This window comes from Vespa crabro, chromosome 3 (genome assembly GCF_910589235.1).
Source record: "Vespa crabro chromosome 3, iyVesCrab1.2, whole genome shotgun sequence".
NCBI classification, from domain to species: Eukaryota; Metazoa; Arthropoda; class Insecta; order Hymenoptera; family Vespidae; genus Vespa; species Vespa crabro.
Window position 1 is genome coordinate 996,703 of NC_060957.1, and position 27,031 is coordinate 1,023,733.

At 34.3% G+C, this 27,031-nt stretch overlaps 1 protein-coding gene across 5 annotated transcripts in view; it reads left to right on the plus strand.

The window, feature by feature from the left end:
* The window catches only part of LOC124423103 (teneurin-m), a 628,739-nt gene that overhangs the window by 199,625 nt on the left and 402,083 nt on the right, over positions 1 to 27,031 (plus strand). For all 5 annotated transcript variants that reach the window (XM_046960484.1, XM_046960486.1, XM_046960485.1 and 2 more), the window contains exon 2: positions 3,000 to 3,087. In XM_046960484.1, coding sequence (XP_046816440.1) covers positions 3,072 to 3,087 — 16 coding nt within the window. In that variant the 5' untranslated portion in view covers positions 3,000 to 3,071. The remainder of the gene's footprint in view (positions 1 to 2,999; positions 3,088 to 27,031) is intronic.

Genomic DNA, 27,031 nt, shown 5'->3' on the forward strand with positions numbered 1-27,031 from the left:
GAATTCATCCCAGCTGATCTTTTGACACATAAGCCATAAACAACCCCTGACAGTGTGTCGTCCTCTTTGCTCATAGAAATCAACGAATCCTCTTCCTCCCTTTTCGAAAATATCATTTTATATATATATATATATGTGTATATATATATATATATATATATATATATATATATATATAGATAGATATATAAGTTATTTGTTCATAATCCATCCCGTATCAATTTATCTTAAGCATATCGAATCGCATATCAGTGAAGTTTCTCTCCCTCTTCTTATTTCCTCGTTTTTCCCCCATTTCATCTAGGGAAAAAAAAAGAGCACATCCTCTCGCGCAATTGACATTATCCGATTATTTCAGGGGTCGTCTATATCCTAGTAGGAACTCTTACGAGGAACTCTTAGATGCATCTTAGGATTGCCACGAGTTTCGATTGTATTTTTGTAAGTGATGTTTACTGAGAAAACTTTGTCCACTTTGCGCTAATTGTCCAACTGTCTTTTATTCTTTGTCTTTATTTCTCCCCTCCCTCCCCCCCCTCCATTTCCTTTCACTCTCTCTCTCTCTCTCTCTTTTTTTTTCTCCTTTTTCTTTCTTCCCTTTCTCTCTTGTTGCATCACGGAAGATATCCATCGTATCACCCTTCGTAAAAGTAAGACAAATATATCTTCTTGTTCGATCCTATCCTCGGTATCCCTCTTCATAAGTAATCTTTCAGTTCTTAAAAGATGTCCTCTTGAACGGTGAACTTGATAAACAAGCGATAAAAAGAATAACTTTCGACGTGGTATGGTAGAAACACGAATATATCTCATGACTAAAAACAATTATATTCTCGAAAGAAACTCGGTAGAATTTTAACTTTGAATGGAACGTTTATTATTAAAGTTAACATTCCGCTTTCACATAACGAAAGATAAATATCCTATGCGGATTTTTTAATACTTTACGCACGAAACCCCAACGAAGTCGAATTGCTTAAAATCAATAAGGCCTGATTACAAGGTAGAGGAAAACTGTGTCCATTACCTTCACGCGTTTTAGTAACTTGTTCGAACCAATAGGCACTCTCAACCATATATATATATATATATATATATATATATATAGATGTTACAATCGATTAGGGTTGTACGGGATTGTACAGGGGTTATAGGTATTCTTGGATATATTTTCTTGTACTTATTCGAAAAAGGATAGAAATTCGAATAAGTTAGGTAATATCGTCGAATATTAGAGACGCCAATCGCCATTTCCTATCGCAAGTTGCTAATTAGCACGCCAGATGGACAGAGCGTTTGCGGTAGTATTGGCTTAGTTAGCCAATAAGTCCTCCTCGTATATTGCGGTCACCGAGGGGGATTTAACGACGTTCCGTCGATCAGCCACTCTCGAGGTACCTCGTTTTCCAATCGACGATTTCTCTGCGGAGATGTTAGACCTTTGGGAAAGAAAGAAAGAAAGAAAGAAAGAAAGAAAGAAAGAAAGAAAGGCATTATCGGACTTGTAATTTCAACTGCACTTAATAGACTTAGAAAAATAGTTTTGTTGAAATAATCGTTATTAGAAAGAGGCTATCGGAGAAACCGGTGGAAGGGTGGATGGGAGGTAGGTAGGGAGGGAGGGAAAAAAAGTAAAAATTGATTTTAATCTGTGTCGCCGTTATTGAAACTTATAAAGAATTTAATTATCGAGCCAATGTCGAAATAACTGTAGTTCTTGATTGGTAATAGAGCGAGCGCGCGTGCGCGTTATAGAAAGATAGATAGATAGATAGAGATAGAGATAGAGAGAGAGAGAGAGAGAGAGAGAGAGAGAGAGAGAGAGATCGAGGGACGAATGTTTAGGAATGCATTAACGACGGATTCGCGAGGATGGATGGAATGCGGAGAAGGATTTAGGTTCCGGCCGGTCGCAGCGTGTAGCCGTCGGCTATGTCCACTACGAAATCGATAATTTCGGTTTAATTAGACGACATTCCGATCGCCATTAAGAAGCTGCAGCACGCGAGGTTCGAACGTTTCGCGTTTCGAAGGGAGAACGGCACGGAGAGTGGCTTCGTTCGTGCTGATACGTCGCTGTCCTCTACGAGGACAACGAGTAGAACGAATCAAGAGAGAAAGAAAGAGAGAAAGAGTAAGAGAGAGAGAGAGAGAGAGAGAGAGAGAGAGAGAGAGAGAGAGTGAGAAAGTGTGAGAGAGAAAGAGTTAACTCCTGTGCGAAGTCTCCTAGATTATACGCCGGACGTTAAAGCGGCTTCGAAATAGTTTCCGGAACTAATTTACTCTCTCTCATGCTCGTTCCTCTTTCAGGACAACGACAAGGAAGAGGTCGACGACAATGGTGCCGCTGTTGGCCTAGCTACGAAGTCGATCTTCTCTTTATTTTACGTCCATGACGTTATACGAGAGAAATCGCTGTGCTCGTTAGCCCGACGTTTCTAATGTGAACACACACCTTTCATGTGTCACATCTGATAATTGCCGTTCAAAGAATATTATTTTATATCTCGTATACCGAATATCGACATATACGTATTTGAAAATGAAAGAATATGTCGATAATTGTTTAATAATGATCATTTGTTTTGTCTGTTAAATTTTGTTTTCCTTTCTATTTTTTTCTTTTTTCCTTTTTTCTTTTTTTCTTTCTTCTTCTTCTTCTTTTCTTTCTTTTTTTCTTTTTCTCTTTTCTTTTTATTTTTTTGTACGAGATACAAATAACATCGCAATTATATAATAGATAATTATATGACGCGAAATAAATTCAATTTCTAAATTATTATTTAAATTGATTTACGATTAACGTATTCGTGGATATTAAATGCTAATGATTTTTGTCAATGAAGATTTTAACATCGTTGCTCCATTCATTTTTATTTCTTTTTAAGAATTAATTCTCGATAAAAAAAAAAAAAAAAGAAAAAAGAAAGAAAAGTAAATAAAGAAACCTTACAAAATTTTAACTCGATTGAACTAATCGATAATCTCGTTTCTTTCAGGTGTCACAGTTTATCCTTCGTGAAAGCGATACTCCGGCAAGGAGTAATCATCGAAGTACATGAGAAAAGGACATGAACTACTCGCAAGGTAAGTCAACATTAAACGTTGCTCCACTTAAGGGAAGAAATATGGTTAAATATAATGTACGAAGGGATGTGAGGATAAGCAATACCTGTATGAAGATAGGAATATATTGGAAGGTATGAGGTGCAATGTATGTACAAAAAAAAAAAAAGGAAAAAAAATGTATGTAGAAAAAAAAGTTGACTATATTAAAGATATATTAAAAGTAAAACGATTCAATTTAATTTATAAAAATATGAAACATTTTTGAGATGAATCTACGTAACGAATTAGATAGATAGATTAATAGGATTGATAGAAAAGCAAGAAGAAATAGTTAGTAATAAATCATTTGGAATAAAAGTGAAATTATTTAAAGAAAACTTTTGAAGTAAAATTCGATGTAAAACGGATTATATGTATATATGATAGGGGTTGTTTCCTAAAAGTGAAACGATCCGAATAATCATAAAATAGTCCCAAAGCTCACAATTAATGAATCAATTTCTAATATTATTAAAGATTAATATAAAACATATATCATTCATATTGTAACGTATTTCTATTAATATCAATCAAAAAAAAAAAAAAAAAAAAATGACTACATATACGAGAATGTATTTCTCGAGTACAATTGAAAAGCTTCGGATTGAAAATAACATTGATATTCTTGCATGGATTTACTGAAGGCATATCTTCTCTCTCTCTCTCTCTCTCTCTCTCTCTCTCTGTCTCTTTCTTTTTATTTCTTATTTTCTTTTAACATATAGAGAAAAATGTTGAGAAAAGAGAAAAGATAGATAGATAGATAGATAGATAGATAGAGAGAGAGAGAGAGAGAGAGAGAGAGAGAGGAACGAAGACGATAGCACGCGAGCGGAGAGCTGAAACAGTTCGGAAATTCACTCAACTAATCAAATACCGCTAAAACCGCTAAATAAGTTAGGTTAGCAATCTACGTGCCTTGAATGGCAACTTCGAACTACCAGCACTGCGGCTGCGAAGCGCGTAAATGCTCGCGACTGCTGCCGCAATCCGCACGCCTTCGTCTTCTCCAACTATCCCCTTTCCCCTCTCTAACTCTTTCTCTCTCTCTCTCTCTCTCTCTCTGTGTGCTTCTCATGCCACCCTTCCTTGTACCTCGTATCTATCCACGAAATCCTTTAACGAGAAGCGAAGGGCTACTTCGAATCGTTCGACGTGCTCGTTCCGCTCTTCGACCGCACGCGGTACTTCACGAAGTGAATTTACGGAGAGAGAGAGAGAGAGAAGCGAAGAGACGATCAATCGAAACGACATTATCCTAACGTTCCTCCAAATTTCTCAAAGTGATTCTATTCGTGGAATATTATTGAGAATCATCGAACATTTTAAAATGTCAATTATATTATACGAAGGAATGTTATTTAAAAAGATCGTCTCGAATTTGATAAAATATATATACAATATATATACAATATATAATAAGCTTTTAAGAGAAAATTTGTGATACTAGTGGGATTAATATACAAACACATATTCTTGTGCACAAATATATATATATATATATATCTCTTTCAGATATTCCGAGTCTTCTTTTATCCACCCACACCACTAATTGTCTCAATAGTTGACGTTATCTCGTCGCTTACCTCTCTACCACCCTGAGGCTATATGAGACAGACCGATAATACTTAAGCATCTTTCTCGGTATTTTCATGTAAATGTATCCTTGAGCTGGCCATTAGGTGAGCTACAAACGAGTGCCTTCGAGAGCAAGAGAGAAAGAGAGTTAGAGAGAGAGAGAGAGAGATATGAAAAAGGGTCTTTACAACGGGCACTGAACCATTCGCGTTCTTTGTCTCACCCATTCGCTTTTATGTGCGTGTATACATATATATATATATATATAAATATCTATGTATACTTGTATAAATATATATGCATTTACGTATGTATATATACGGTGAAACCTCTTTCGTTTTCCGTTCGCCGTTTCATGAAGGGATCACGTCTGAATGGAGGCGAGTATACAAATTAGCCCGATCGTTAGTAAAATCCATATTAACGAGACATGTCGCGTCCATTCGAAAGAATAAGATTGTCTTTTTTTTATTATTCTCTTTTCCCTTTTTCTCTTCTTTCTTCCTTTCTTTCTATGTTAATTTCAATTTCCTATTTTCACTATGAAACGAAAGAGGATGAGAAAGAGTAAAGGAAATCGGAAGTCCTATGTTAATACTAGCAAGTATTCTTTTGTATTCGACTCCTCTCCACACGCTTTTTACATCTCTCTCTCTCTCTCTCTCTCTCTCTCTCGCTCTCTCTCTGTCTGTCTATCTGTTTGTCTTTCTCTTTTTATGCTTCAGCTTTCCTTTGCACGAGTTTCGACTTTTGAATATATTTCAAATATCTCCCTTAATGTCCAGCTAGTTAAAGGAATCCTTCTTGCGCGATCTGCATGCCTTTACGAGAAGATCGAGACGGAGAAATTGTTATAAGGGTGTTATTAAAGTGAAAAAGAGAAAAAGAGATAGAGAGAGAGAGAGAGAGAGAGAGAGAAAGACATCATAAAGCATTCTTGCGAAGCTCGATTTACATCTTTCAATTTGCGACTTTTTCCATAACTCAGAACATTGTCCTATTCATATGCAATGAATTATTGATCAAAACGATCTTGTGAATTTTTGTGATATCTATCGGCCGTTCTATATAAAAATACGTAAAACGATTGAAATATTCTTATTATCTGGATCACTATCTACCGTTTTTCTATCGATGCATACGAATTGTGAGTTGGATCAACCGATGGAATAGACGGTTCTCGAATTACGAGCTAATTAAATATTTGTTTGACACTAACATACAGCGCACGTCGAGCAGCATCGATTCCGACATTTAACGAACATCGCTACTATTCGTAGACTCATCTATGTAATATTCGAAACTTTAAAGGCATGATCGGATGTAGAAGAATTTTGATGATTATCGGCCAAATCGTTACGATATTACAGATCGAATAATTTTCCACGGTCTCAAATGAAACTTAATAGGTTTAATTTGAAATATTAAAGGACAATGATAACGCGAGCCTGAAAGATCGGACAGTACTTTTGATATTTTGTTTATTTTATACGTTTAAAATGTTCCGAGGAAAGAAATATTAAATATTTTGTATATTTTAAATTCATGTTAAATTTTATCATATGAAATAGCACATGCAAATGATACGTTTTAACAAATTCATTTTTGATATTGCATGGATTCAAAATTAATATGAACTTTTTAATATCTTTATTACGTGCTTATTTACGTTAACGCATGACGATGTTCGTTATTTATAATTCTATTATTATTTAGAAATTGTACCAGAAACGTATAATGGAATCGCAAAATAGAAAGCATAGCATGCGTTCACGTTTGGAAAATTTATCGTTGACGATCTAAACCTATTTATTTATAAAAATAAAAATGGAAAATAAAATTGGAAATTCGAAAGAAGAAGAAAAAAAAAAAAAAAAAGAAAAATGAAAAAAGGGATACAAAAGTGAGTAACGAATTTAAGCCTTTTTAAATCATCACCGGAATCCATTTCAGTTTTTAAACGCATGACCAATGGAACGGAAACGAGCCAGGACCTTTCCCTTCTTCATCTACCCTTTAACGTAATTACAAAACTCGTTCTCCGTTAAAGTCAAAAAAACTTTCTCTCTCTCTCTCTCTCTCTCTCTCTCTCTCTATCTTTCTTTTTCTCTTCCTCTTCGGAAAACTACCCTCTTTTTTCTACGCTTACCACGGCGGATATTTATTCAGACGATTGCTTTAAATCGTGACTGAGTCCCTCTCGCAACGCTCAATTTATCGGGCCGATCGTTCTCGACGAGTCGCGATGCCACGTCGATTAATTAAATCCATCCTGGCTCTTTCTCTCTTTTTTTCCTAATTCGCAAAACAATCGTTGCGTAATATCGGAAAATGGCCCGTTCGATCGTTATATAAAAAATTCTCCGGAGCATTGAGCAGCGAAACGAAAGGGCTATATAAAATTGGAGTGAATGAGAAATAGGGAAGGTAGAGGAGAAAGGCGTGGGTTAGGGATGGTAAGGGGGATGGGGCGGGGCTGGGTAGGGGGTGGGGTGGGGGAGGGGTAGGAAGGAGGGAAGAAAAAAATGGTACGCGCTCGACGAAAAAAAGAGAATCGAAAAGAAGTCGCGACGTTGGTAGAAGGAGACCCCTCACTACTTTTGCCAACCATCCGGCTTATATATTGTAAATACCAAGTAATCTGATGACCTCCCGACGACGACGGTACCTTCATTACCGGCAGGGTACCATTGTTCCGTTGGTATAATTGAATTCCCAAGGCGACCGCTCTGCCGTAGGCAAGCACCCCTTCATCTAACCACCCTCTTCTTCACCATTCCTCTCTCTCTCTCTCTCTCTCTCTCTCTCTCTCTCTTCTTCGATAGGAACGACTCGAGGGAAGTACCGATTTTGCGAGCAAATTCTACGAAACCCTGATTTACCCCCATTCACTCGCGAATAATGCGATATCTCGTTCGCGAAAACCACGTCGAACCTCACCACTCACCTTTTTCTCTCTTCTTCTTCTTCTTCTTCTTCTTCTTCTTCTCTTCTTCTTCTTCTTCTTCTTCTTCTTCTTCTTCTTCTTCTTCTTCTTCGTCTTCTACTATTCCTTTTACTAGAACGAAGTCATCTTGGCTGAGAAAGCTCAAGCTCGTCCACAATTCCGAACGACCTAGGCGATCTTTCATCCTTTTCTCCGTTGTTACTCCTTCTCACACACGTACAAACACACACACACACACACATATATATATATATACATACTCATCTATGTCACTCACACTGCCCATTTGGAACCAGTCGGAAGACAATATAGACATGTTTTTCATACAACTACGAATAAATTCAATGGAATCAAAGATCGCGATTAAATCTAATGCGTTTTCGTCTTTTCTTCAATTCGACGATAAGATATTGTACGATATTGATATCATAAGGAAGTTATTTAAAAAAATCCGCTATAGTGTATAGAGCGAAGATGATAATAAGCTTTCTCTAATCGAGAAAACGATCAAATCGTTAAGACGTACGAATTGAAAGAAGAAAAAATGTTATCGCGTGCTGGGGAAATTATAAATTGAATATATAAAAATCAATGTACTTGTATTTAGTTAAGTAAGTTAATTAATAAATTGTATCTATAGAATCCTATCTATCCCATAAGTATATATCCTATCTGATCTTTACTTCAAAGTTAAAAGAAATATTTTTAATGAACGTAAATTTTTTATTGAAGGTATTGCCCTTTTTAAAATAAAAATCAACATTTTTATTTATACGTGTTTTCACTTGTGGCCGTATTTAAAAAGAAAAAGAAGAAAAAAAAAAAAAGGATAACAATCTAGAGGTTAACGTCCATAGCGATAATTTATTGATCAATCGTAATTAAGAGCCATTAAATACGGCGATACTTTCGACTGCGAGCAAAAGTGATTCGCCTTTTCGTTGATATCTATGTAATTGTTAATTACATTAGTAACATTGGAAAGCCGATAAACGTAATAAAAGAAGCACGATTTTTGCCTTTATTCGGGAAAATAATTAAATGCCACGGAATTTACGATTATTATATTACGAAGCATAGTGGGGTAAACAATTCCATTGTTCAATTTAATTAATCAAAATTATACATCGGGCAAATTAGGCTCGTAAACGTATATACGAGTATCGTCGATATCATAAAAATATTCAAATAGATTCACGATCTATATATATATAAAAAAAAAACAAAAAAGCTTTGTGATTGTTACTTTCTAATGATCAATTAATTGCTTTAACCTTGCATGTCACAAGTTGACACATTACATATATCGTTATTCCTGATTTGTGATCTCCGAGAGAGAGAGGGAGAGAGAGAGAGTGAGAGAGAGAGAGAGAGAAGGGCGGAGGCGACAGACCATAACGTCCCAGGACACCCTAGGTGATCCTGCATCTGAGCGCTCTGACGTCATCCTCTTGATGCTTACGATCATCGCTGGCTAGTGACCCATGTCGCAAGCAAGGATTTGTGACAGGTTTGCGGCCAAGCTAGCTTTCTCTCTAGAATGTCTCCTACATTGAAAGCGATTTAGTATTACGATTTTAAAAAACATAAACTCAAAGGAGATCGCTTGGTACCATTAAAAATTCACCTAAATCGTTATTCTTCCTTTAGAAAATTTGAAAAACATTAATTAGCCCCTTTAAATATACGATTTATTGTCAATCTTTCGTAATTTTTGTTTGATTTTCTTTTACAAAAGACGATCTAGCGAAGTAAAAATTACTTTTTTTGTGTTGTTTTTTTTCTTCTTTTGTTTCTTTTTTCCAAATAAATTTTTCGTAAGAAATAGAGAATCTTCAAAGGTGTAACAAATTTAAGAGAAGAAAATTAAAACTCGTAATGTAACGATAGAAACATTAAATTTCGAGTTAGTTTCAAAGATAAAAGTATCAAGGAAAGATATTTTGGAATATAGTGAATTATTTGATTCATTCGTAATATTTCCAAGGTAGTACTGTTCGCAGCATAATGATGATTTTAACGATGCTATCACACTAGGAGTCTCATGGGGAATCAATGGTGAGAAGTTAAGACATAGCTATGAAGGCGATCACCCTAGTATAATGTTCCGGTGCGGCGTAAGTAATCGCACAATTCGGTATCATAACGATCGTCTTGACACCTGTAAGGTCTTCTCAAACTTTACTACTTACTTCGAACTTCTTGATCTGGAATAACTTGAATTTCCGTGACGAGAAGTCACATCGATCGCCAAACTCCCATAAATCATAATTATTGAATTGAGTTAAGCGACGTATTATTAATAGCTATATCATCGGCAAGTAAATTTAACTTGAAAGATTTCGAATACATTATATCATTCTCAGAATCGATTGATTAAAGGTCAAAGGACGAATACGTATATCGGTCTATGGTCTATTCGTCTCTCAGCTAATTTCCATTAATCTACCGCGAATCAAATCCACTATGTGTACGCATTGAAGCTTGCCATTCTCCTCCGAGACATTAACGCTGACCCTTCGAGGTCCGCATGTCTACTCTAATACACGATTACGTACACACACGACGATGGAAACGTGCACGCGAGCGCACATTCACGGTCAGGGGGTGTCCTGTTCCCGTCATGACTGATGACCGGCATTACGATTTGTCAATAACAATTGTCCCGAGCATAACCGGCCAGCACAAACTGCAACTGATGGCCGACATCGATTGTCCACGTCGACGGTAACCGGTTCGATCGTCATCGCCTTCGATTTCGAACGATAAAGAGGGGGAGGAATAGGAGGAGTAGGTGGAGAAGGTGGAAACATCAAAACTTTACAGCTAGCAGCTGCCTCTCAAATCGTGAATTAGTTCTATCTAACCAATTCAATGTTAATTGCTCGATAAACCGTCGTTATTCTGTTCTTCTTTTTGCTTTGCTTTGTTTTGCGTTTTTTTTTTCTCTCTTTTTCCCCCTCCCCCCCCCCCCTACTCTTTTTTTTCCTTCATCATTAATTACGAAAGTAATTACGAGAGCGTACATAAGTTTGTATTAATAATAAACGAAAAATAAAAAAGAAGACAAATATTAATTAACCTCGTAATAATTCTGATTGGATTATAATGGAATAAAATGGAATATGACCCGTAAACGGATCATCTGTTCTTTCTTCTTCGCAGATAGGAAAAAGAAGCACGAATTATTGCATTTTATTATTTGATATTCATTACGTCACGGATTATTTATTTAATTCTTAAGAAACTTTGAGCTAAGGGAAGCAAAAAAAAAAAAAGAAAAAAGAAAAAAAGAAAAAAAGAATTTCAAGTAAGACACACTTTCTCTCTTACACGGTCGAACACCGTATTTTCCGGGGCGAGAGTTACCGAACTATTTCGATCGACCGCAAACAATAAAAAAAGAAAGAAAGAAAGAAAAAGAAAAAAAGGAGCAAGTAAATGAAAAGAAGAAGATAGACAGACAGAGAGAGAGAGAGAGAAAGAAAAGAAGATTCGGTGGCAGAGTCCGTGGCAGGTAAAGTAGAAGCACAGGTGGCCAGTAAGGAAACAATGGCGTTGTCTGCCAGCCATAACAATGCTAACAAAGCCCGTTAGTTCCATTCATTGTCGGAGGTAGAAAAAGATGAACGTTGACGCACCATCCATAGGGTCACAAGAGAGAAAAAGAAAGAGAGATAGACAGAGAGAGAGAGAGAGAGAGAACGAGAGAGAGAGAGAGAGAGAGAGAAAACAATATAAAGAGAAACAGTTTTCGCTGGAGCACTGTTTCTCTTCTCTTCTTTTCTTTTTCTTCTCTCTCTCTCTCTCTCTCTCTCTCTCTCTCTCTCTCTCTTTCTCTCTCGTTGTCTCCCTCTCCTGCCTTTTTTACTTCTCTCCCTTTAGCTGCTTTTTTTATACTTCTATTTTATGACTGGAAAATAATGTAGTTTATTTTAATGAGGCTCTCTTGCCTTTCCGCGGTCTTCGTTGCTCGCGTCATTCACCGTGGTTGGCTCTTTTGTCTTCTCCCTTTTTCCCTCTCTCACTTTCTCTCCCTCTCTCCCTCTCTCTCTCTCTCTCTCTCTCTCTGTCTCTGTCTCTGTCTCTCTCTCTATCTGTCATACGGTTTTTTCTCACTCCATTCGAAAGAATATCATGCACCCCTTTCTTTCTTTCCTCCTTCTCTCTCATTCGACCCAGATTTTCATAGTCTAAAACAGAAAGCCGGTTGCAATCATTGAACTACCGATGTTGGACGCTTGTACGTTTCTTTCTCTCTAATTAAAAATGGCAAAGCGTGTTGAGCGGCTCTCATTAGTGCGAATCTTATTCAATTTTTTCCTTTTTTTCGTTCCTACCCTCTCCTTTCCTTCGTAGATACCATCATCTTTTTTCTTCTTCGTCTTTTTCTTATTCTTCTTATTCCTATTTTTCATATTCTTCTCTCTCTCTCTCTCTCTCTCTCTCTCTCTCTCTCTCTCTCTCTCTCTTTCTCTCTCTTCCTACTTTTTTTTTTTTTATTCGCACAAATACCAAGAGAAACTAAGACAAGTTTCTCATGGAGATAGGCGTATGGTAATACATAAATCAAAATGTGTTTCGCTCGTTGGATACTTATTTACATTTTTTAAGATAAAAACATAATCTTATTTATTCTTATTTCGATCATTAGTTCTTTAATTAAAAATATCTACATATCTTCTTTATTCTTTTAAGAAAACGTCACTGGACGATATTGTATAGTTGTACGAATTATGATTTATTTCAATGTTCTGATCGTCGCGACTTTCATATAAAAAGTATCGTCAATGGCCAAGATTCCTGGAATATATATAAAATCAAAATGGCAATTGTATTTTAGAAAAATCTTCGTGTAAATCCTTTTATTGCAATACTTATATATATATATATTATATATTCAATATTTTTCAATGTGAAACCGGCTTAAGTCGAAAGTATTAAAAGATTTTCTTTTATTTCTTAAAGAAATAAGAACAATCCTATGGGAAAGAAATAAGACGAAATTATTTTAGCTTCGATATTGTCAATGAATTAAAACGAATATTAAGGGCTGCTTATGATCTTGAAAAATAAACGATAGCTATCGTTTCTTAAAAAAAAAAAAAAAAAAAAACAAAATTTATCTCTATAAAGAAATTAATCGATATGTTTGAAATCGATTAACGTTGAAGATTTTTTTTTTGAATTCGTGTTCGTTAATGAATAACATGTTGCGAAGGAAGAATAAAGTAGTAAACTTTATTTCAAAATGGTGAGAAGGTTTGACCATATCTATATGAAAATTAACGTTCGTCAATGGCAAAAGAGCGCCATGGAGAAAAGTTGAGGCGTGCTCGAGGAGCTACCATTGAATTAACTCCATTCACCAAATTGCTCTCGCATTATGCTGGATCACGTCTTAGATAACCTCCTGCTTCCTCTTCGACCTTTTTAAGACCGACCCACTGATCCTTCTCTCCTTTTCTCTCTTCATCTTTCTTCTTTTTTATTTTCTTTTCCCTTTTTTTTTTTTTTTTCACCGAAGACGATCTCTCGTTTGTAATTGAAATTCATATTATTGTCCTATTCTATAAATTATATTATTAGATACAGATTCCTTTGAAATCATTTTTAATATATCAACGTTACTTAATATAAATCGATTAATATATTTTTATAATATATATATATATATATATTTTTTTTTTTTTCCCCCTTTCCTCGATTGGCATCTTGGACAAACGTTCGAAATGCTATTTCTCGTTGGACAACGGATAGAATCCTTCGAGGGTTTTCCAACGTGACTTGACGAGAAGTTAGTGTTATTACCGTCATTGAGGGTGTCCGGAAATGTCTCTTATGTACGGCCCTTAATTTAGCCAAGAGCCTGGATGGCGATTCTTCTACGATTTAGGGCTACTCATTCTTCGAATTACTCTTAAACAAAGATATAACGAATCTTTCTTTTTCTTAAGAGAGAAATATAATAATCCTAGATCGTTTCGTAGATGGATCATAATTCTGTTTGATATTGAGTCATTTCTATGAAGATGGAATTACAATCGTGAGATAATAAGAAAATAACCAAAAAAAAAAAAAGAAAAAGAAAAGAAAAGACAAAAGAACTTATTACATGTATAATTCTTTTCTATAATATAATAATGATGAAACAATATAATTAAATCCTAATATATAAATCTTAATATGACTGATTTGTTTTCTCTTCTTTTTTTCTTTTTTTTTTTGTTTTTTTTTTTTTTTTTTTTTTATTAACGAAAAGAAATCGTGCACAATTACAATTGTAAAATGATAAGAAAATTATTGATAAGAACAACGAAATTATTATTTATATAATTTTTTTCATGATACAAAAATTAATGGTTTAATTATTAATGATTTATAAACTGATCTTATTCAAGTACGGGATGAAAAAATATCTCAGACGAAAGTTACTTGTTTTTTCTTTTTTTCCTTTTTTTTTTTCTATGTGCAATATTTAGTCATAAAAAATTTTGTAAAAAAAAGAAAAAAAAAAAGTTGATTCTGAACTGACCTTGGATTTTCCACTAAATAAAAAAAAAAAAAATAAAAAACCAATAAATGTCATAATATTTCATCTTCAAAATACGATAACTCTTGTCTTGAATAATTTTTCTCAAAAACGTCATTCGTGATAAAAATGTGTAATGATATTATATTTTAAATATCTATTATATATTATTAAAATATAATACAAAATTGTTATACTTATATTAAGTGTAATTTAAATCTTGAAAAATAGTAAAAAATTCGTATAAAAATAATTTTATAATGATAAAATGTAATTCTATATCATTTTAAAATTATATGACGTTATAGAGGATTAACAAGAATAACGTTTAAGTCTAAGATCATTGTTTTTATCAAAAGTTTGTAATAATATTGCTATAGAAATAATAAATGTTATTAGGAAACGATGCACTAACGAGAAATCATTTTCAGATTTTTATTTTTCTTTTTTTTTTTTTTTTTTGATTCACTAAATTTTTTCTAACTTCTAAATCACATTGATACTGAATGAATGTTATACTTTCGTGATACCAAAATAGAAAAGTAAAATTCAAATAACAATTTCTCGTCAACAATTGAATAGTGCATCGTCTTTTAATAAAATTTGTTACTTCTATATCTATACTATATTCTTTCGATGCAATTGATGATTCCCGAATCTTAAATATTGTCATTGTAAATGTTATCTAATCGATCGTAATACATTTATTACCGATCACGTAAAAATATTTTATATCTTTTTCATTTTATTCGATTTCATTTATTAGATTTAATTTTAACGATTTAGTAGAAACGTATTTAATTGAAAATGAAAAAAATTCTCAAACGTATCTAATAATTATTCATCGAATAAAACGTAATTGATAATGCTATAACGATTATTAATAATAAAAAGAAAAGAAAAGAAAAAAAAAAAAGAAATAGTAAGAAAGATGAAATAAATGAAAAGAATGATATTATTCGTATCTTTCTAAGCTTCATTATACAGTTAGGTTCATTGGTATAGCTAGTAGAAACTGGATTATCGAACTTTTAACATTAATTCTAGTCGTAGGTACTCTTACTTGCCATTAAGATAGCACCAATCTAAGCTCATAATGAAATCTAAATGATATCATTGCCTGGAGCGACGGAAGTAAAAGGTAAACGCGGTGGTCGTGTAAAGGGCAGGTAACTGTAGGACGACTGGCCCTTATCAAGGGCAAATATGTCGCGCATGTTCAACCTGGCTAGTCTTAATCTAACTAATTTTTTTACCTTTTCCATTTATTTATCAACCATTTATCAACCAAACGAATAATTTCAAATGTAAAACTTTTTAATTTATACGGCTAATTTTAAAATCCCTTTATTCGATACGAGATCATTGAAATTATATTTTCGTTATCGCTCATGTCGACATTTTCTATTTGAAAATGAGGAAATAAATAAGGGGACTGTTCTATTTTCAAAAATAATTCGATATTGGATATTCCATAAAAGTCCATCGATCATAGCTCGTCCAAGCCACGTTTTACCTGACATTCGTCTCATCAGATGGTGACCAGCACAACGGGAGTTTCGAAAAGAGACACCAATGTGATGGTAGATCACCAACGAAACAAATAGAGTTTTTGATGACGTTGCTAGCCTGGCTATCTGGATTCTGGTGTTCGTTTGGCCTACGGAAAAGAACACGTGAAATTTTTGCCTCATCGCACTTCGTTCGTACAATTAAATCGTGCAATCCCATCGTGTACCAAACGCGACCCAATTTACGATACTAAACGTGTACGTATATTTCCATCCCTCCGCCCACCCCCACTCCACCCCTCCCCCTCACTCCACTATTTCCTCTCTTCCTCCATCTGACAATTCATCTCTACGGTTCACCCTTTCGCCAATCGAGCCGACAATAGACGGCTTCGACTATCACGAATCAATTAACCGTAGTTGACGTAGCGAAACCAAAGCGTCATTATCGATGTGGGCTAATGTGTAACATTTCAAACGTTGAATCGATACAGAAATTCGTTGATTTGTACTTTAGAAAATTTATATATAATTTTTAAATATGAAGTAATAGATATCCATTTTTTTTTCTCTCTCCATTTACTTTCGAGAGGAAGAAAAAAGCAAAAACAAAATAAAAAAAAAAAAAAGGGAAAAAAGAAAAAAAAGAAAGAGAGAAAGAAGATAATTTCATTCGTCATGGGGGGAAAAAAGAAAAAAAAAAAAAAAAAACAAAGGGAAGATTCGAATAAAAATGTTATAATTATTTGACACATACTATTTTCTATACCTTTGCATGATCTATATATCGAAATTTTATAATACTCATACTCACGTCGATAAAAATGTTCTGTTATCACTTTTCTTTATCTTGTATTTCAAGATTTCAAGTGATGGAGAATCGAACGAGTCAGCATGTTGTAAGGAATAAAAATAGTCCTGCGTAAGACTTCGTTTTACACGATTATTTCTTTTAACTTTAGTTCGGATAAGATTTATGCTCTCGATTTTTGCGATTCAATCGTTCGATATACATCTTATTCTTCGAAGTAACCCCGATTGTTCTCTGTTTACCGACAATAAGACAATTCAATTTCACGCCCACGCGGATCGCGGATTGGGTTCCTTCCGGAATTCGACGTTCCTTTCGGTTCACGGCTAACCTAGAAGAGTAAGGAAATGAAGATGGGTGGAGAGGGTAGGGGTAGGGGAGGGGGAAACCAAAGAGAAGAGGAACGGATCTATGAAAGAGAGGATGCGATTTCCACTGACCTAAATGCACGTATTCCAATGTTTGCTGCGGGTGGATAAGGCGAGACGATGGTAGAGAGAAAGTAAGAGAGTGAGAGAGAGAGAGAGAGAGAAAGAGAGAGAGAGAGAGGATAAGATGTAGGTAGGTACACTCTGCAATCTGCATATCGATTTTTCTTAGAAAATGCATTATTCATGAGAAAATGGATCGTACACGTGGAAACAGGGTGATCCGTGAGATCGCGATACCTAGAGCTCATTTGAATCGGCTAGCGATCACCGAGACACGCCATCTTCTCGTTTTCTTTTAGGAAGGAGAAGATAAAGAATACTTTAAACAATGACCTTCGAACTCGGCCTTCCTAAAGGACTCACTTGTCTTTCACCTTTTCTTTCCCATTTTCAAGCACCTATCGATGTATAAATCAACGAATAAAAAAAAAAATCTTTCATATTCAACGTGTGTTCTATGTTTTTCGCTTCCTTCCTTTTTCTTTCTTTTTGTTTCTTTTTTTTTTGTTTTTTTTTTTTCTTTTTTGTCAAAATATAAACGAAACGAAGATAGAAATTTCGTGTGAAGAAATCACCGTGTAAAATTGTGAAGTCTAGTCTTCCGATTCAACGAATAATTTTACTTTCATCCAAATCGAGGAATAGCTATATCAATCATCGCTTTTGCTCACCACTCTAAAGGTTCGACCTCGAATCAATAACTCTCTCTCTCTCTCTCTGTCTATCTATATCTCTATTTCTATCTCTCTCTCTCTCTCTCTCTCTTTATGTATATACGTATACCTATACACATATATTATACATATATGTATGTACATATATATATATATATAAACAAAAGTTTCTCTCATTTATCATGTATTCGAGACGAAACGCTTTGCGTTTTGAAAAAGTCAATCGATCATCCGGCCTCTCTATAAACGCACGTACCCTGTCAACGTTCATAAATTATCCAGGACGGAAGCTGTGTGTTGTCGCGGGTCACCCTCGTAGGCACGAGGTGAGAGGAGCTAGTAAAAAGAAAATTGCAAAGGTTGAAGAAGGATAGAGAACCAGGAAAGTATTCTCCAGTCCCGGAAGGTGCGAAAAAGAGACAAGACGCATACTCGGGGAAAAATAAAAGAACGTCCGACGTCTCGACTACAACGATGACGACAGACCATTCGTTCTGAATGCGCTTTATTATCAGTATCATTTGTTATCTCTTTAAAAATGGTAATACCGGTGAGGTTCGAGGGTTGGAAAGATCGTGGACAGAGAGGATGACGAGCGATATCATTTATCAAAAATGTCTCACAAACGAGATACCTCTTTTAGCTATTTGATAATCCTAAAGAATATTTTTAAACTCTTTTTCACTACTATATATATATATATATATATATATATATATATATAATTTAATAATTAAACAATCATATAGACAACTAATGGAACGTATAAAGTGATACAAAAAATTAAAGATATGATAACTCTTATTAATACGAAATTTATTATTATAATTTTCATTATAGATTTCATTTATTGATAATAACTTGAATGAAAGTTAATTTAAATGTGTGACAAGGTTTCATCGATTAAATTGTAAATCGAATAGATTTTACGATTATTCAAAAGGTGTGCCGTTGATTTAAAAGTTCGAGTTTGGTGTGGCTCGAAAGGAGAAGGAAAGATTGGATTAATGCAGAGGCGTCGTTCCTCTTTTGGATTCCCCGGAGTCCGTGAATGTACTAACCTCATTTCTCATCCAAGAAGATGGAACAACGTCGTAACATAGTAGTAAGCTAAAACGATAAGTAGAGAAAGAGAAGGAGAAAGAAAGAAAAAGAGAGAGAGAGAGAATAAGAGGAAGAGGAAAAGCGGGTGTGGCATGGAAGGATAGGCCAGCTGCGAGGTAATCTGTCAATTTATTATACGAGTCAAGACTCTTACTGGGTTAGCAGAGCGCGTATTCAGAGACCTGGTTATATTATCTCCTTCTCTCTTTCTCTTTTTCCCTTGAGAATTTTCTTCCTTCGTAGTCATAGTAAACGGCTTTAGTGGTCACGTACGTCCGATCATGTCTTAGAAGTCTTAAAAGACATGAAACTCTTTTCTAGCGACATATCGTAAGAAATTGACTATGGAGAATATGATAAAATTTGTTCCTATTACAAAATAAACGATATAGATATAAACGCATATCGATATTCTATCAAGTATCTACTTGAATTATTTTCTTATTAAATTTAAACAATGGATTGACATTTATCGGTATAATTTAATATGTCAAAGTTAAAAATATGTTTCTATATAAGTATGATTGAAAATGATAGATACTTACGTTGTTCTAGTTTACATTAAATTCTATCCAAGGCTTTAGAATGATCCTGAAGTCGAAAGTACGATACAATCGTAGGAACATATCGCTTGGATCTTCTATTATACTTGTATTTATTGCTCTTCCAGATACAACGTTAATACTGTGAGCTACGATCTTCACATAACATAGCTTTCGCCATACGCCTTCCTCCAAACCTAGAAATATGATACATATAACATACATACCTACATATGTATCTCGAGATGCATGGGAAATATTTGATATTCGGTCACATTTTACGTTCGCTTCTGAGAAATGCCTCGAATTTTTCCTTCGTACCGATATGTTTGGTAAAACTTTTCGGGATTGACCTACATATATATATATATATCCATAGATCCATATATCGATGGATTCACGTATATGACTCACACGAGAAAGCATCGTATTTATTGTTCCGCTTTTCTTATCGAAAGTGTCGTCAGGAAAAGTGAATCGTTTCCTTCGAAGAGGGGTAATCGATTGCTCGAAAAGGAAAAAGAGAAAGAAAGAGAGAGAGAGAGAGAGAGAGAACTAAAGTAAGAGAGAAAATTTGAATAGCTTTCGAAAGCAGAATCCTCGTGGTTCCGTAGAGTCACGTGCAAATAAAGTGCTCAATTAATCGCTTGTCTGCAAGGAACGTATAATCGAATCAGCTCTTTACGATGTTAATAAACCTCACTGAGACGAGTAGAGACGAGACGAGACAAGAGTTACGTCATTTTGAACATCGACCGATTTCATAGCTCCTACACGAATATGACAAAATTCGTGGGGTAGCCATGGAAATTCATTAAAGGGAGAGAGAGAGAGAGAGAGAGAGAGAGAGAGAGAGAGAGAGCTATGGTGGGGTAAGTAAGAAGCATTACGAGATGATATTAGGACCTTTGTACCGTTTTCCCTTTCTCCTATGCCTATCTCCAATTCTATCCGCTTAATAGATTCAACGATATTATTGAATTAGTTTGGATGAACGAAGCCCGGCAATTTTGTGGGCTTAACGGAGCCTTGGTTACGAAGGAATACGCTTTTGGATTGAACTATTAAAAATGATCGATCATTTTAAAACGTCCTTATATGCTATTTTTTTCTTCCCTATTATTCTACCCTCATAAAATTATAATTTATTTATACAAATAAAATCATATATATTATAATCGATTAAATGGAATTTGAAAAGAAAAAATAACTAAGGTCAAAAAAAATTTATTATTGTCTCATGTAATATGTATTAATACCATTATCCGTCAATCTATCTATCTACGTAATTATAAACAATGAACTTATTTAAATTAATCATTCAATTTCTCATGATTTACTTTTGAAATATAATAAGAATGAATGATAAATGTAATGAATAATTAAATATAACAAGACGGTTAATTAGTACATAGAAAATTAACATGCTTGAAATAAATGATTGAAGTGATCGTTGTCGTAGTTATGTATAAAATATTATTTTTCTGGTGAGAGAGATGAAAGATAACCGCATAGATGAATCTACCTCTACGCGAGGCGCAGAGTACCACTTCGTCATTTCCTTACGGTAATGGTTATGTTCCTGCAAAGTTTACCAGTTTCTCAACACTTCTCTTTTCTCTCTCTCCCTCCCTCCCTCCCTCTCTCTCTCTCTCTCTCTCTCTCTCTCTCTCTATCTCTTTCTACCCTTTTTTCTTCGTACTCATGTACACTCTTGACCCTTCCTTAAACGCTCAACCGCTCCCGGTAAGAGTCAAGTTGTATGAGCTTCTATCGTGGCAATGTGCAAAAAAAGAAAAAAAGCAAAAAAGGAAAAAAAGAAAAAACAAAAACGTACCTCTCTTTGATAAAAATGTACAGATGAGATAACGTCAAAAGCTAAAAAGAAATTTAGATATATAAAAGATTTATTTTGGCTTTTGAAAGAAATTTTCATTCTTTATTTCGTTAATCGAAATAAATATTACATATGTCTGTATAAATATTATACGTATATATTTTTGTTCGTCACGTATCATTGATCAAAATTTTTTTTTCTCTACGACGGAAGAAAAGAAAAAGTTTTTATTACATCTCACTGCTATTGAACGGGAAAATGTTACGAGAAACAAAATGACGGAATCCTATGGGAGAATGGCTCGTGAGATTTCTGGATTTTCCGGCTGTCTTTTCGTTTCGAAAGATCCCTTCGACCCGTCACTTAATAATCTTTATCCTCTAATTCTACGGGATACGTAAAGTCGAGCGGCTAAGTCGCTTGGATTAAGTTAGAAACACGCTATGCTTCTCTCTCACTCGTTCCTTGTATCTTAGCGTGTACCAAATCAATGAAAACAAGGTCGTATCTAGGACGTTGAAACGAGATTACGTCAAAATTTCAAAACGATCGAATAACGAGATCACGCGGCGCGTTTTATCTGAAAAACAAAAAAAAAAAAAGGAAGAAAGATAGAAAAAATAAAATAAAAAAGGAAAGAAAAAAAAATTATGAAATATTCAATGATCAGAATCATCAATTGGAATTACGTTTTGTCAAAAAAAAAAAAAAAAAAAAAAAAAAAAAGAAAAAGGAAGATAAATAAAACAATAAAAAACAAATGAAATAAAATAAATATAAAATTTAAACGCTTTCGCACGAATGGATACTACAATATAGTCGATATAAAAAAAAAAAAAAAAGAAAAAAAAAAAAGGAAAAAAAAAACTTATTCGTACGACCGAAAATTCGATTGCCGTTCGTGTTTCAACAAAATTTTCATGACATTTCAACAATATTTCAAATTCCTTTGAAACTTAACCTTCCTAAGGATGAAGGAAATAATCGAAGAAAGAGAAGAAGAAATGGAGCCAAAGAATTGACGTGAACAGAACACGCCGTACTTATCTCCTTGGGAAAGCTGAAAAATCCTATCCTATTCTATCCTATTCTATCCAGAGGCTACGTAACGGATTGTCAATCTTCGTTCTATTCCCGAGGCGAGAAAGAAGAAAGAGAAAGGAGGAAGAGAAATAGAGAGGTGGAGATTGAATGGAAGAAGATAGAACATTTATCTCAACATTATTCCCCTTTACGAAGGAGAAGAAGGAACGGAGTCTTTCGAAAATCGCTTTAGGCTCGTCCTACGGTTTTCAGGCTGCGTAAGCTTCTGAATCCGAGAAAGCGAAATCAGCACGGCTAATAATTACCACCCTTCGGTAGATTCTATCCTTTCGTATTCGAAGGACGAAGCGCACCCTTCACAGCTATTGCCATTTCACGCGTGGCTAACCTGACACCGCGTGATTTCGAATAGCTTTCGAATCTTTTCTGTCGAGAGTGAAAAAGAGAGAAAAAGGGAGAGAAAGAGAGAGAGAGAGAGAGAGAGAGAGAGAGAGAGAGAGAGAGAGAGAGATTCTTCAAATTACGTTTCATTCAATATCAATTGATTATTCAACTGCGAAGGTATCGAACTATCAATGATATTATACTCAGTAAAATCTTTCATCATTGTTTTTTTTTATATAATAAAAAATTAAAAATTACTTTTGCCCCTTTTCTACACAGTTTTCTTTTTTCCTTGCGTTTCTTTTTCTTTTTTCTTTTGTTTTTATTTTTTCTTTTTCCCCCCTCATCCCTCGAATTTACTTTATCACATTGTTCCTTCCGCCTATCCCCCCCCCGCACCCTCATTCCTTCGATATTGTAATTTGATTTCAATGAAAAATTTCTCGTATATTATCAATTTCTAATTCTTTTCGTTGTTTTCTTTTTTTATTCGACAAAGTAACGTTTTCTTTTTCTTTTTCAATATTAATCGTTGTAACATGGGCTCTCTTTTCTGGTTATCGAAGAATTCGATGTTAGGGAGAGTGATGGAAAACTTTCATTTCCCAAGGTATCCTGATGGAATAATTCACTTACACATAGGCTCAAACCAGGAAAGAGCCGGGAGGCCCGAGAAGCTACTAACGGCAAGGGTATCCTTGAATTAAAGTGGGCGTACGAGCGTCCTTCTCCTATCGTCGGATGTGTCGAGTTATAAAAGATCGTTTCGGCTGGAGCCACCCTCAGATTGGCTATTAAAACCTTCCATACGAAATATCTCGAGATCGTGTTCGCCTCTGCGAAATCATCCCCTTAACTTCGACTACCGAGTCTGTGAAGGGTTGTTTCCAATTTTCCTAAATTACACGCACAACGATGCGACCATTCTGTACGTACGCACGTATACATACAAGCGCGAGTATGACTATGACCGCTAAACTTCGTTTTCGGCCCTTCCTCTCGAACCGCGAATTAATGTTTTCGCCCTTACGCGTTACCAGCATTCGGTTTATCAAGCCATACTCCGATCTAAGTAACATGAATTTTATTGTTATATCTAATCTTATTTGTTTCCTTTGAAAAAATTATAAACAAGTATCGTACAATACGAAATTATTACGAATTAAATAATTTAATTTAATTATTTTAATTAATATGAATTTAAATTGTATTCCTAAGTAATAGAAAACAAATGGAATAATTTAATGTAAAAGAATGTAATATAATGTATTTAAAAGAATTATATAATAATATATATTTTTATTATATATTAATTATATATTAATTATATATAATTATATATAATATATAATAATATTATCTTTTAAGGAAATTTTATAGAAGGAATCATATAACGTGTGGTATACGAATGAGTTACAATGGATATATATTGTAAATATGCATTGGGATTAGCTAAAGTGTTGGTATTAGTCTTACCGTGTAAACGCATAAATGTGTGAGTAAACAATCGTTAAAACATGATAGAGAAGAGATTATCAAAATGTGGGTCGCGTTAAATATTAAAATATCAAAGTAATTTACATATTTATTAAAAGAATTAGAAGTGTGTTACGAAAAATTATTATTTTCGAAAGTAGGTCTCGGTTTATACAAATTTAGAAAATCCTATGATAAAGAATAAGAACTTGTATTCTAAAGTTGGATGAAATATTATTGTATCGCATAGTATATACTTGTGTAAGATATTTTAGTATTTTATATATACAGGGTGTTCCTGAAATAAATGGCCAAAATTGAAATATTAATTTAATGTATATAAATATATACCTATAAACATATATATATATATATATATATATTAAATATTATATATATATATAGTTTATAAACTCAGATTCGATTGTTATCACTGATAAGACTAATATCTTCACGCTAAATAAAAACTATCATAAAACTTAAATTTAATCATTATAGATCATTGATCTCGGATTATCGATCATTGGATTAATAATTAAGCATTGACATTTTGTGTCTGAGGTATTTCACACACATGGTATTTCAATCGGATCATTTACTTATCATTAATATCATTAATAACAAAACATCTGTCATACTATTATAAGATATCATCGTTCGTTGAATTTTCGCTGTTCGCTAAATGATCTACCAAGTATCAATAATTGATTGATATATCGTTCATAAATATTTACCTGTCATAGTATCGATCATTTACCGATCTCCTCGTAAATATTCTCGGCATATTCGTAAAACTTTAATTTTGTAAACCCTATGATCTCGTAGAAAAAAAAAATAATAATAATACGTTTATAATATGAATCATTTAAGGGATCGAAAAGTAGATTATATCGTACGTTTATGTAATCATGATTCTTCCTTTAAAGAAATCCGATTGATCTATTTGATACAAGAACGACGAAGACATCGTCATGTTAGACACTGTCGAAACAATCGAGTCAATTTCACGCTCGATTCATCCCGCCTCTCTTGCATACTTAATCAGGGTCGTCTTCATCGAGAAGCTAATTACATTTTTGTCGTGGAAGGCTCGGTTAGAAGGAAGAGGCGCGAAAGAGGAACGATGGAAGGAAGAGAGGGTGAGTCGCCAAGGGTGGTTTCGTTTCGATATTCTATCCCGTTGGATGCGCGTCGTGGTAAGAAGCGGATCCTCATGAATACACTAATAGCACTAGGCCAACCTCCTCCGGGCTATGCTCTTCCATAACGACTACTTACACGACGAACCTTCTTAATGAGAGGAATATCAACGGTAGCTGTGACATTCCCTTGTGAAACTAGGCCGTTGTAAGACTTCTTCATCGATTTTTAAGAACGTCCGAGTCCCTTCGAGGTCTTTTTTTCTTTCTCTCATTTCTTTTCTTCCTTTCCTTACGATGACCCCTTTCTCTCTGTTCTCTCTGTTCTCTCTCTTTCTCTTTCTTTCCTTCGTCGTGAAAAAAAATGACCCAAAATTACAATCAATGGAAAACTTTCAAACGTACAAACATAGAAATGAAATAATGAGAATCTGTTGGTGGATAATTTTTTCCCCGTGAATCACACGATCAACGCTATCAATTAATTCATTTTCCTTCAGTATTTGAGTTTTCATTATCAATTATTTTATACTTAAAAAAAAGAAGAAAAAAAAAACCTGTGCAGTTTACAAGATTTTATTTTCACACCTTAAAATCCTAATTGTTCCTATTTAGGATTTAGGACATTCCCGTGCAACTTTGAACTCAATTGAAACAATTAGTTCATTGCATGATTCATTGAGGAATTTTTTTTTTTTTTTTATTATGACAGAATTGAAAATGCCTTTTCAAACTTAATAATTATTATTAACGAGGCTTCAAAGAATGCGTAATATTTTTTTGGAATTAAAATTATTCACATCTTGTATAAATGACAGGTATTCAAAGTCTCTAGGATTTAGAATAATTTAAAATTTATTTTAAGGTGTGCACAACTAGGATTAAACGATATAGAATAGGAATAAATAGAATACAGAGATATTATATCTGGGATTTGCAAAGGAAAAATATCACATATCACATGCTTTCATTTTCGTGATATTCTCGTTCAAAAGTTCTGAATATCAATTCTTCTTATCGGAAATGTTTCTTTTCTTTTCTCTTTTCTCTTTTTCTAGTACAAATATAAATAAAAATAAAGATACGGAACCGACTATCTACGAGCAAAAAAAGAAAAAAAAAAAGAAAAAAAAAAATAGAAAAGAGAAAAAAAAAGAGACAAAAGAGGGAAACAAAAGCCATGGAGTTCACGAGACATGACGGTGGTATCAAATAGTGGAAATTGTTTTCTTTTATCTTAATGGAACAGGCAAGTAGGGATCGCGGGTAGCCAGTTACACTCCCACCTATGCTTGAGGATATTGTCCTTTGGTGAGCATGTTTTGAAAATGAAATCACTTTTTTCTTTGGTAAAATTACGTAAAGTATTGTTTATTGAGATCGATCGTGGCTAAACTTGTAAAGACTGGCATAACATTTAACAAAATCAAAGCCTAGAGGGTAATGATTTTAACGAAAAAAAAACTGGATTGCCGCTTTGCTTCCGATCGTTTTAGGTCATGCGTGACCTAGCGACGTTTTGCAAGAGGAACGAAAGGTATAAATCGTCTCTGACCTAACACGCTCTTGGTTCGTTCGTTCGTTCGTTCTAGAAAGAGGGTGAAAGAGAAAGAGAGAGAAAGAAAGAGAGAAAGAGAGAGAAGATTTTCTTAACATGATTTCACGCGATTCAGTGGCACGCTTTTACACGCGTACTTGCATATCTCCAGAAGCCATACGTGTTATTCTTTCCTTATACACGGAAGCGAAAATATAAAACATGAGAGAAAAGTTAAGATTATCATCTAATCATTGCGACACCTTTGATCGTATAAAATCGCCTCTTTACCGCTTATTCGACTAAAACTGGCTGGAGGTGGGGCGGGGGGGGGGGGGGGGGAAGGGGAGGGGGAGAAAAAAAAGAAAATGGATTG